Source organism: Ictidomys tridecemlineatus, chromosome Y (assembly GCF_052094955.1).
Source record: "Ictidomys tridecemlineatus isolate mIctTri1 chromosome Y, mIctTri1.hap1, whole genome shotgun sequence".
Taxonomy (NCBI): Eukaryota; Metazoa; Chordata; class Mammalia; order Rodentia; family Sciuridae; genus Ictidomys; species Ictidomys tridecemlineatus.
The window spans coordinates 141793-153079 of record NC_135494.1 but is presented as its reverse complement, the minus strand read 5'-3'; the positions used below and the strand labels follow the sequence as shown (position 1 = coordinate 153079).

At 62.5% G+C, this 11287-nt stretch overlaps 1 protein-coding gene across 1 annotated transcript; it reads right to left on the bottom strand.

Annotated features, from left to right (window-relative positions):
• Positions 1-2942: 2942 nt before the first annotated feature.
• On the bottom strand, positions 2943-10912 carry LOC144371921 (regucalcin-like). Its single transcript, XM_078035214.1, has 4 exons — positions 10855-10912; positions 7757-7840; positions 4548-4713; positions 2943-3624 (listed from the first exon to the last, which is right to left on the bottom strand). The coding sequence occupies exons 3-4, from the start codon at positions 4708-4710 to the stop codon at positions 3074-3076; spliced, it is 714 nt and encodes a 237-aa protein (XP_077891340.1). The 5' UTR covers positions 4711-4713; positions 7757-7840; positions 10855-10912; the 3' UTR covers positions 2943-3073.
• Positions 10913-11287: the final 375 nt, after the last annotated feature.

Here is an 11287-nt window from a genome sequence, read left to right as displayed (position 1 = left end):
CATGCCAGGCGAGCGCGCTACCGCTGAGCACATCCCCAGCCCCCCTGCCTCAGCCTTTTGAGTAATTAGGATTCTTGGCATGCAACACCACACTTGGTAAAAATTTAATTTTATAAAGTCCATGCTATCAATATTTTCTTCTGCCATTTAGTTTTAGTATTGTGTGTTAAAACTCACCACCAAGGGCTAGGGATACAGCTGAGGTTGTATGTAGCTGAGGTTGTCCACCATGTGTGCAGCCCTGAATTTGATCCCCAGTTCCAGAACACACACACACACACACACACACACAGAGTTACCACTCTCTAAGATTACATGGATTTTCTTCTGTTTCTCTTTAAATATTTTTTTTCAAATTTTAGTTATGGATGATTATGAGTCAATTTTTGTGGAAACTTTGGTTTGGATATACTTTCATTTCACTGAATATAGTTTCCAAAGCTTGTTCAATCACCATTTTTTGACCAATAGTGTTTAATGGGTTTCATTTCCATTTGAATTTCCAAAATCATGTGCCGAGTTTCTCTTCTTGCAACTAAAAGGCTCAGGGGTCATCCAGGTAAACTGGGCTGACTGGGCTGTGCAAAATGACCACACAACATACACAAATACCTTTTACTTTGGGGTCACTCTGATGGCTCCTCTGACCTTAAGGGTCCGCAGGAAGAGAGAGAGAGCGAGAGCACGCGCTGACCCCTTTTAGTGAGAAGTTATTCAAATAGGCAAGGGGTCAGGTATCAGAGGGCTGAGTCTGCCTTCATGATGTCCACTGTCAGCAGGTTGCCTGACACCTGGGTAGGCCACACCCAAGGGCACAGTAAGAGGAGGGGACACACAAGGTACTTCCATGGAAGATTCTACCCTGAACAGGGCAAGGAGTGATATTACAAAGGAACAGGAGAGCGTAGCTTCGCCCATGACCCATGGGGCTGTAGCAAGACACACCCATGCCCGAGACACCGACCCTCAAACCCAAGAAGGTGGGGGAAGCTCTGCCACATTTCTGTGACTGAGCGCCTCACACCCAGCCGGGGAGTATGACTCAGTCACATGCAAAGTTGGTCTCCCACAGAGTTGCCTCCTGGCCTCCCAGTCCCTGAGCAGACAGTGGTGGTCAGCAGGAGGACACCCACTTCCTGGGCCCCTGCTTGGCCTCCCCAAGGTCCCCGCCTGGCCCCTCAGCACCCTGTATCAGGGGCTGCACCTGAGACCAGGCCTCTCCTCTTCCCAGGCCAGCTGCCCCTCTCCAGGACTGACCACTCGGCCAGGACCAACTCCACACAGGCCTCACTCCCAGATGGAGGCTCGAGCCCCAGGACGGCCCTTCCTGGTCACAGCACTGCCCGCCCCTGCCCACAGCACAAGCTGCACTCTGCCATCATGACCACGGGTCCCCAGGACAGAGACTCCCGGCACCTGGCAATCAGCCGTGTGCACCTGCAGGCCACCTGTGTGGGGACCTCCAGGAGCCCTGTGCTGAGCCCTCTGGAGTCGGGGACTCAACGTTCTAAGTCACTCTTAGCACGTGCATGTGGGAGGGCAGCGTGGAGCCCCTGTGCAGGGACAGTGCCCAGGGGCCTCTCGGGGTTGCACAGGGAGTTCCCACTCCATCAGTACCTCCAGCCTAGTCCCTGAAGACCCAGAAACAGACGCTGGAATGAAAACTTGTGTGTGAACATTCAGAGCAGCACCATGCACAAGGGTCAGAAGGGAGAAGTGACCCAGTTGTCCACTGAGGAGGAATGGGGAACAGGACGAGTCCATCCACATGATGGAATATTACTCAGCCTTGAAAAGGACTGCAGCTCTGCAAGTGGGATGGACGTTGAGACGTGGGGGTTGGTGAGAGAAGCCGACACAGAGGGTCACATACTGTGGACTCTGTGGGCAGGACCTATCCACAGCAGGCCATCCAGACACAGGCAGTGGGCAGGTGATGGGGCTGGGCAGGGGACTGGGTCACTGCTGGAGTGTGGGTGCCTTTCAGGGGTAAAGGGGCTATTTGGAAGTAGAGGTGCTGGGCGCCCAGTGCTGTGAAGGCACCTGATGTCCAGCTGGATCCCTGGCAGATGGACTTGTGCACGTCCAGCACAGCTACAGCCCATGCTCAGGTTCCTGCTCTCAGTGATCCAGCACCAAATGGAGGCAGAGAGGTCAACCTCAGAGACACCAGTGTCAGCCACATGTTCTGAAGTCTGCAGGTGACCTGTGGGGACCTTGTAGAACACATGGGGGCATTACAAGCCGAAGCTGGGTGACCCTGGACAGAGCGTGGGGCGGTCCCTGGGGGGCAGCAGCTGCAGAGATGACATTGAGGTGGCCACATTTATTGTCAGCTGTGAACAGCGGTCAGGCAGGGAGCGCCCTGCCAGAGCCGAGCCTGGCCCGACCCCAGGGACAGAGGCCTGTCTTGAGCTGTGCTGGACGGTGGGGTCCCTCAGCCAGCAAAGGGGCGGGACGCGAGGCCCCTCACCCCCAGGCCCGTGACCTGCAGGAGGAGAGGGTGGAGGTGAGTCCCTGGGCGTGGCTGAGTCTCCCAGCAGCCCCAGCCACGGCAGTGCCAGCCACACCAGCTTCCTAAACCTCCCGTAAACGTCTCTGTGCACAGCAGGGCATGTGGGGCCTCGGGAGGGCTGTGTTCCAGGTGGACAGAGGTCCCCATGAATGCTGCCAAGCCCGCTCCAGTCCCCGAGGTCAAGATGCGTTACACCTGGCCAGCAGCCGTGGCCGGGAGCCAAGCTGACCCTGGCAGGGAGACCCCACTGACCTTGAAGACGTGTCCAGCCTGTGGCTCCCGCAACAGCTGCTCTGGACTCAGGCTGTCCGCTGCAGAGGTCACGTACAGGTCGGAGTAGTCAGCCCCCCCGAAGCAGCAGGACGTCACCCTGGACACTGGCATCTACAGGGTGCACAGCTGCGTCCCTGTGAGGAAAGCTCAGGTACGTCCCTAAGCCCAGCCACCCGCCTGCTGCAGGACCCCAGGTGGCCAGACTGTGCCCACTCCCCAGTGGGGCCCTGGACCTGCTGGTTCTCCCTGGCACCTGCAGCACTTGATCCCCAACTCTGCCCTGCCTCATGGACTGCAGGGGTCAGCAGGGCCACCTGGAGCCCAGGAGCTGGAGAGGCAGGAGGAGCCCCCTGGAGCCTGTGCAGGGCTCTCAGCTGGACATGAATGGCCTCCGGCCAGCAGCCCAGGCCGCTGCCCTACCCTGGCGGCTTCAACCCTCCCAGGGTCCTCTCTGGGCAGGGACCCAGGAAGAATGACCTGGAAGCCAAGGGCTTTGGAGCAGGAGGGAACCTGTGGGCTGCCCAGCGCCTGCATGGCCCCCGGGGGCCGCTTGCCAGCAGCCTGGGGAGGGCTCCTGAGGTCCCCACCCAGCCAGCACCCACCATGACGGGAGGCTCTCCAGGTGGCCTGGGCCAGTCCTTTCAGCAGCCCACCTGCCACAAACCTCCCGGCGGGGTCCACCTTCCCGTCGTTGAACCTGTTGTGGCGCTTGTCCCTGTCCAGCCAGGCCGCCCACTCCACCTGCCCCGTCGCCCAGTCCAGGAGGCCAAGGCAGGTGCCAGAGGCCACCACGTAGCTGCCCTCTCTGCGCAGAGCCACACAGCCAACAGGATCTCCTGGGAGGACAGAGGACAGCAGGGTGGCCTGGTTGTTGCTTCTCCAGGAGACGGTGCCACCCCACCCATGGGGCTCCTGCCAGGAGGCACTGTCAGGGCACAGAGCACAGGACCAGTCCTGCTGGGCCTGCCTGGACCACCTCTCTGCACCCCCCCCCACGACGGCCACCACAGGGCCTCCAGATGGGACTGGAGGCTGCTGAGCCTGCCTGCAGGGCCACCAGGACTGCAGGAGCGGAGAGCGCTGGCCTCTCCTCACGTCAGGGCCAGTGTGAGAGCCGCGGGTGCCCCTGAGCCCTGGGTAGGACTCTGGGCCTGGGGCAGGCTCCACAGGAGGGTGCCTGAGGCCAGACACAGACGTGGGGCCAGCCCTGATCTGCAAGGGGGACAGTGGCACCTGCCCTTGGGGAGGGTGAGGGTGAGTGGGGGACGCTCCCAGAGTGCTGCTTCTGCTCCTCAGGGGGTCATCATCCACACAGGTGTGCAAGCCCCACAGACACACAGGTACCTCCCAGGTGTGTGAATCCACAGAGGTCAGAGTCCACACAGGTGTGCAAGCCCCACAGACACACAGGTACCTCCCAGGTGTGTGAATCCACAGAGGTCAGAGTCCACACAGGTGTGCAAGCCCCACAGACACACAGGTACCTCCCAGGTGTGTGAATCCACAGAGGTCAGAGTCCACACAGGTGTGCAAGCCCCACAGACACACGGGTACCTCCCAGGTGTGTGAGTCCACAGGGGTCAGCAGTCCACACAGGTGTGCAAGCCCCACAGACACACAGGTACCTCCCAGGTGTGTGAGTCCACAGGGGTCAGCAGTCCACACAGGTGTGCATGCCCCAGGTACCTCAGGCCCACCCTCTGCAGCCCCCAGACCCACTTCCTTTGTCCCACCCTCTGCAGCCCCCAGGTCCACTTACTCAGACCCACGGTCTGCACCTCCCCAGAGAGTGGGTTCCACCGGCACACAGTCCTGGCGTTGATGTCCACATACACCAGCTGCCCGGTCTCCTCTTCCCACACGGGACACTCCCCCATCCTGTGCCTCTCTCGGATGACAGCCTCGATCCTGGGGGACGCCATGGCCTGGGAGGAGGACAGGGCTGTGAGTGCCCTGTTCCCTGTCCCATTCTCCTGGTCATCGGGTCAGGCCTGCTGGACTGGGCGCTCCCGGGTGTGTGACATCCTGTGGTCTCAAGGACAGCCCTCTTCTGCTCATGAAGCCTCACCCAGGCAGACATGGGGAGGCAGAGAGGGACCCAGCCAAGACCGTGGCCCTCCTGGCTCCTCTGTGCTGCCTGGCACTCTGCATGACCCGAGAGGTCGACAGAACGTGCAGGTGCCCCGTCACTTAAAGAGGCTCCCCCTGGCAAGGTTCCAGGAGTCCCCCTTTCCCTCTGGTGGCACAGTGTGCCACCTCCCCCACCTTCCAGGCCCCCCACCTACAGCCTGGGAAGCAGGGGCTGCTAAGCTGAGCCACTGTCCAGGTGGGCCCGGCTCAGAGGCTGGGGTGAGGGTGCGATCTGCAGGTGGCTGGCTCCGGAGCACACACCCTGCCCTGTCCGCCCAGGAGACCTCTCCCCCAGAAGGGCTCACTTCTCAAGGCTCCTGTTAATTGGGTTGCTGTGAGACCCCTGCGCTCGGTGGGACTCAGTTCACAGGGCCCTTCCTGGATGGCACCAGGAGGCCCAGCAGCCCAAGGCTCCCATACTGGGGCGGCTCACGTGCTCCTCAGCCCAGGTCCTGTCCTGCTAGCTCAGCTCTTGGGACTCCACCGCACTCTGGCCTCAGCCAGCTGAAGGCTCCACCAGGTGGGGGCGGCGACTCCCTTCTGTCCTCCCCTCCCCTCCCTCCCTCTGTGCTTCGCCAAATCAACAGAGCCCCAGGCGGTGGCATGTCACCCGCTCAGTCCTGCAGAGCCAAGGTAGCAGTTGCAGGAGTCGCCCGTGCACTCGTCGCCCGTGCACTCTGCATTAGAGTGGGAGAAGCAGCAGCCCCTGGGACCTCGCTCCCGTAGAGACCCCCGAGGTCGCGGCCAGCGCCCTACCAGGCATCTCTGAGACTTCCCCTTAGGGCCGACCACGCGCCTCCTCAGCCCTCCTGGGTTCTCCCCTCGCACAGGCGCTGCCCTGGGCAGCGGGACACTGTGCTCCTCTCCAGCTGCAGAAGAGCGCCCGCTTGCAACTGCGGGTCCACGGGGCTCACCCAGGCAGGCTCACAGGGAGCACAGGCTTGGCCCGGCAGGCACACAGGGACGCAGGGGAGGCACGGGGAGCCCTGGGCAGGCGCAGAGGGGGCGCAGGGGAGGCACGGGGAGCCCTGGGCAGGCACACGGGGCGCCGGGCAGGCGCAGAGGGGGCGCTGGGCAGGCGCACAGGGCGCTGAGGGGGCGCTGGGGAGGCGCCAAGACCTCTGGGCAGGCACTCGGGGAGCTGGGCAGGCGCAGAGGGGGCGCAGGGGAGGCACGGGGAGCCCTTGGCAAGCTCACGGGGCGCTGGGCAGGCGCAGAGGGAAGCAGGGGAGGCATGCGGAGCCCTGGACACGCACGCGGGGCGCTGGGCAGGGCTCTACTCACAGGCGTCCTGTAAAGAACTGACTATGACCTCCGAGCTTCACCTGCTGTCCCGACCCATCCTCGCTCACCTGGCCGTGGCACCCAAACTTCACAGACACCAGCGCCCTCCCCCCCCTCCACCGAGTCATCCTCCGCCCTCTGAGATGGTCAGGGCGCCACTCCCCCAGCCTCCTGCAGGCTCCTCCAGCGGCCTCTGCCCACGTGCCACTCCAACGACTGCAGTGGGGCCAGGGACCCTGCGTCTCTCCTGTCACCACCGCTGTCTCCCAGCAGGATTGTCGGGGCACTCCGCAAGGAGAGGGTTTTCGCGGGAGGTGCTGCTGTCTTGCAGGCCCACGCCAAGGGTTCCTCCCGCTGTGGAGGAGGGCTTGGCATCCACAAGTCTTCCCGTCCCCGAAAGGAGAGGTGCTGGCTGGGTGGAGGTGGAGTCCCCGCACCCACTCTCCATGCCACTAAGTGAGCCCAGCTCCTCCACACCCCAGGCTCCAGCCCCAGAACCCAAGGACCCCAGGCTCCACGGTCCCCTCCCCATGGGCTAGAACCGGCCTTGTGGGTGAAGGACTCCCTTGGGAACCTCCTCCTCCTGGGTTCCAAGCCAGCGCTCGGCAGCATCCTCACCCCAACCCTGGTCCCAGAGCTCCTTAGGGCCCCGGACTGCAAGCGCCTGTCTGGGAGACCATCAAGGTGGGAGCTGGGGGCTGGTTCCTGCTCCCACAGCCCAGGAGAGGCCACCCCCTGGGTGGAGGGGGTCTAAAGGAAAATGGATGGAGAGCTGAACTGGAGCTCGTCCACTCCATGAAAGGTGCTGGGGCTCTTGGGAGCACTGGCTGCAGCCAGGGGGCGCCCCCTCACCCCAAAGGTTCCTGCTCAAAGTGAGGTCAGTGTGTAGCCTGGCTCTCACCAGATTGGGAGGGGCCCTCTGGTCCTTCTGATTGGCCCTCAGGGTTTGAAGACAGGTCAGGTCCCCCTGCTGGGCAGCCTGCAGTGGCCCCTGGAGCGACCGCAGCATGGGTGTGTCCTCTCACTCTCTGGGCACAGTGGACAGGACACACACCTGCTCTGTGGGGCTCTTGTAGGAGCAGACACCTCCCAGGACCACCAGTGACGTGCAACTCTTCAAAGTTAAGGGGACATATTTAGGGAGCCTTGTGGGACCCTGAGGTCAAGATGGCTGGGGTGGCCCCTGATCCATCCCAATGGCTCTCCTCTCTATGCTCAAGCCAAGGACAGGCAGCGGCTGGACAGCGTCAGACCTCATGACATCTTGAGCATCAGGACACAATGCTGCCTTGGCTCTGTGGGAAGGTACAGTGGGCTGGAGACAGAAACGAAAGGGGACAGGCAGTCCCTTGGCTGGGCGGGCAGGGTGGTGGCCTCCATGCAACAGGACCTAGCTCTCCCTGAGACACACTGTGAGGGCACAGAGCCCCACACGCCCTTTGCTCCCACATTCCAGGGGCCCTGGCACCAAACCAGTTGTCATGCCCCCGTGACCCCACAACAGGACACCAGGCACCCACCCTTCCCCGCTTCCTGGTGGTCCGGCTGTCCTACCTCCAGAGTGCTCGTCCTCCACCTGCCAAACGCTGGCCGGTTCCCAGGCCCTGCCTGGAGTCCTGGGGCAGCTTCCTTCTGCACCTGGGGTGGATGATCTCATCTGTCTCATGACTTACACCCTCTGACCTGCCCATGACTCCCCCGTTTGTAGATGAGCACACACGGGCTCCCAGACGGGACTCCATGCCCAGCACCCTGCTTGGAAGTCTATCAGGCATCCCACATGGGCTTGCCCACTTGCCCCTGCTCCCCTGCCTTCCTCCTCCCCGTCAATCACCTGCCTTCCTCCTCCCCACCTGGGATGCCTCCCCATGTCCTACCCCAGTGGGCCGAGTAGCACCCCAAGTGCACTGTGACCTCGGGACAGGGCTTCTTTTGCACGTAGGGTCTCTGCAGATGTAATGAGGTAATGATCTCAAGATGACACCATCCTGGGTCAGGGGGCCCTCATGGGATGGCAGTGTCCTCACTAGAGACAGAGGAGGGGACACAGACACAGAGGAGGAGCCCCGTGGGGATGGAGGCAGAGACAGCAGTGAGGGGCCACTAGCCCAGGGCCACCTGGAGCCTGTGCAGGGACCTCAGCCTGGGGCCCCTGGTCTTGGCCTCTACCCTCCAGGGCTGGCAGAGGACAGGTTCCTGTGGTTTTCAGCTGCTGGTTTGTGGTTATTTCCTACATCAGCCCCAGTGTTCCCCTGCACTGGACAAGTGCTGAAGGGCCACCTTGGCACTCCCGCCATCTGTAAAGTTCCCTCTGTAGCTGGACAAGTCATGCCTGGAGCCTACCCTGCAGCCTGTGGAGGGAGCTAAGCCCTGTGACCCCTGGTCTCAGCCTTCTGCCCTCCAAGGCTGGGGGAGAAGATCCCACCTGACTGGGGAAATGGTTTCAGCCCCTGTGACTCTTTGCTTCCAAGCGCAGGACACTAATAGGGCCATGAAATTGCATCCAAAGTTGGCCCCTCATCCCTGCCTTCCAGATGTCCTGTCCACCAGGCTCCTCCCTCCCTCCCCGCTTCTCAGCTCTGCAGCTCCCTGGGGCTCCTCCCCCTCCCCCCTGCTCAGCTCTGCAGCTCCCTGGGCCCTGGGGCCCAGGCCTCCCCTCTGCTCAGCTCTGCAGCTCCCTGGGGCCCAGGCCTCCCCTCTGCTCAGCTCTGCAGCTCCCTGGGGCCCAGGTCTCCCCTCTGCTCATCTCTGCAGCTCCCTGGGCCCTGAGGCTCCTTCCCCGCTCCCCTCTGCTCAGCTCTTTGGACCCCTGGGTTTGGGAGCGTCTTCAATCAGGTCTCCCTGGCACCACCCTCTCCCCGTCTGCTCCCCCAGAGCAGGATCCTTGTGCCATGTCAGTGTGAGCCTGTGTCCCCTGCAGTGACACTTCTAGTGTCCTGCTGCCACCCTGCTGGCATGGGGTGGGCTCCCCCACCAGAGCAGGGCTCAGTTACATGGACAGTGTCCAGTTCTCACCCAGCTCTCACCCTCCTGGTGACACTCCTTCCTCCCTGTGGGACAGCTGGAGATAGTGTGCTGGACTCTGCCTGCTGGCCCCACATCCCACTTGGCTGTCCAGAGAAGCCGTGGTGGCCCTGAGGCACCTTGGAGCTGCAATGGCCTGTGTGCTTGTGGTGAGCCCACCAGGTGGTACTCGCTGTGGGAGACCTGCTGGAGTGACTCGCTGGACCCCGACACAGGCCTAGGCCCCGGGGTCACGCCCCCTGCCCCCTGGTGGGTCAGCTGGCTCCCTCTGACCAGGAACATGAGACCCTGCCCTCCTCTCTTTGGGCCTCTGAGTGGTGGCACTGCTCTGTCATGTCTCCTGTCTAGGAGTGGCCTCCTCTGGGGCCCAGCTGAGCACCCCCTGTCCCAACTCCTTCCTGATGGGGGTTGTCGCCCAGGGGCTGTGTGACAGGAAAGCACCCTGGGTCTGCCAGAGCCTCGGGTCACCTGGCCTTAGGCTGCTTCCTGAGAGAGGCACAGGGGCAAGGTGGGGCTCAGGCTGTGGGTCTGCCTGGGGACAGAAGTCTCCCTGAGAGAGAGGCTCAGTGCTCCTCCATCACCAAATCCCGCAGCCCAGGGCCTGAGCCTCCCTCCTCCTGCGCCCAGCACTCCATGTCCCTCATGAGCATGTGGTTGGCCTCAGGGTCCCGCAGGAGCACTTTCCTGTCCCAGGAGTGACAGGCTGACTTCTTCCCCAGGCTGTGGCCTCAGCCTCCACCTGAGCCTCTCCTGAGTGACTCTGGGTCCTGCACCTGCCCCCGTCACAGCCCTGAGTCTGTGTCAAGGTCACCTTCCACTAGCACCTTTTCATCAGACTGCTCGGCTCACCTGCCTGGTGTGTCCAGCACCGGCAGGACCAGGATAGCCCCGCCCACCTGCCTCTGTGTGTCCAGCAAGGACAGGACCAGGACAGCCCTGCCCACCTGCCCTGTGTGTCCGTCTGGGGCAGGACCAGGACAGCCCCGCCCACCTGCCTTGTGTGTGATCATGGGATGGACACAGTCCCTCAAAGCAGACAGCAGCGCTGATGCTCAGAAGACTGTCTGCGCCCCCTGCTGGCCGCCGTCAGCCCTACACCCTGCACTGCTCACCTGCCCTGTGTGTCCAGGGCCGGCAGAACCAGGACAGCACTGCTCACCTGCCTGGTGAGTCCAGCTCCGGCAGGACCAGGGCAGCCACGCCTACCTGCCCTGTGTGTCCACGCCGGCAGGACAAGGACAGCCCCGCCCACCTGCCCTGTGTGTGAGCATGGGATGGACCCAGTCCCTTCCTCAAGGCAGACAGCGGCGCGGATGCTCAGAAGACTGCCTTCGCCCCCTGCTGGCCGCCGTCAGCCCTACACCCTCGGGGCTCAAAGCACCTCCTGCCTGGGGTCCACATCTCTGGGGTTGGGGTCCTGAAGGGCAGGCCGTCCTCTGCAGGGTCCTGGGAAGCTCCTTCCTGCATCTTCCCACCCCTCAGGACCCCAGGCCCTAAGCTTGGGTCCTCATCACTCCAGTTTGTCTCCCTGTCCCCTCGGTCCCTTCTCCATCTGCCCCTCTTCTCAGCACCCGGCTGACTCCTTGGGCCCAAGACCCTCCAGGTCACCTCCCTCTCCTCATCCCTACCTCGTCAGGTGGTAGAGGGCCTTTGGCATTCCCAGGGCCGGCAGTGGAGTGGACACTGATATTAGCGGGCCACAGAACTCATGCCCTGGGCATGAGTCCTTCCCGAGTGGGCCGGGAAAACGGGAATTGGGTCTTGGCTGGGTTTGTGGGCCAGGTACCTTTGTTGCTAGGGCAAGTCTAAGTTCTGAATGGAGAGTCCACAGACAGGGCTGGAGGCCGGGGCCTCCTCCACTGGGCGGCCTTGAAGACAGGTGCCCTCCAAGGGAAGTGCCTCGTCTACTGTCTGGGGTGTGCACACCCGCGCTCCTCATGGTCACTCTCATGGGAAGCCAAGGTCACTGAGGAGGATACGGTGTCCCGTGTGTATACTGCAGAAGGACACTGTGTTCCGAGTGTAGGCTGGAGGAGGACACTGTGTCCCCAGTGTAGGCTA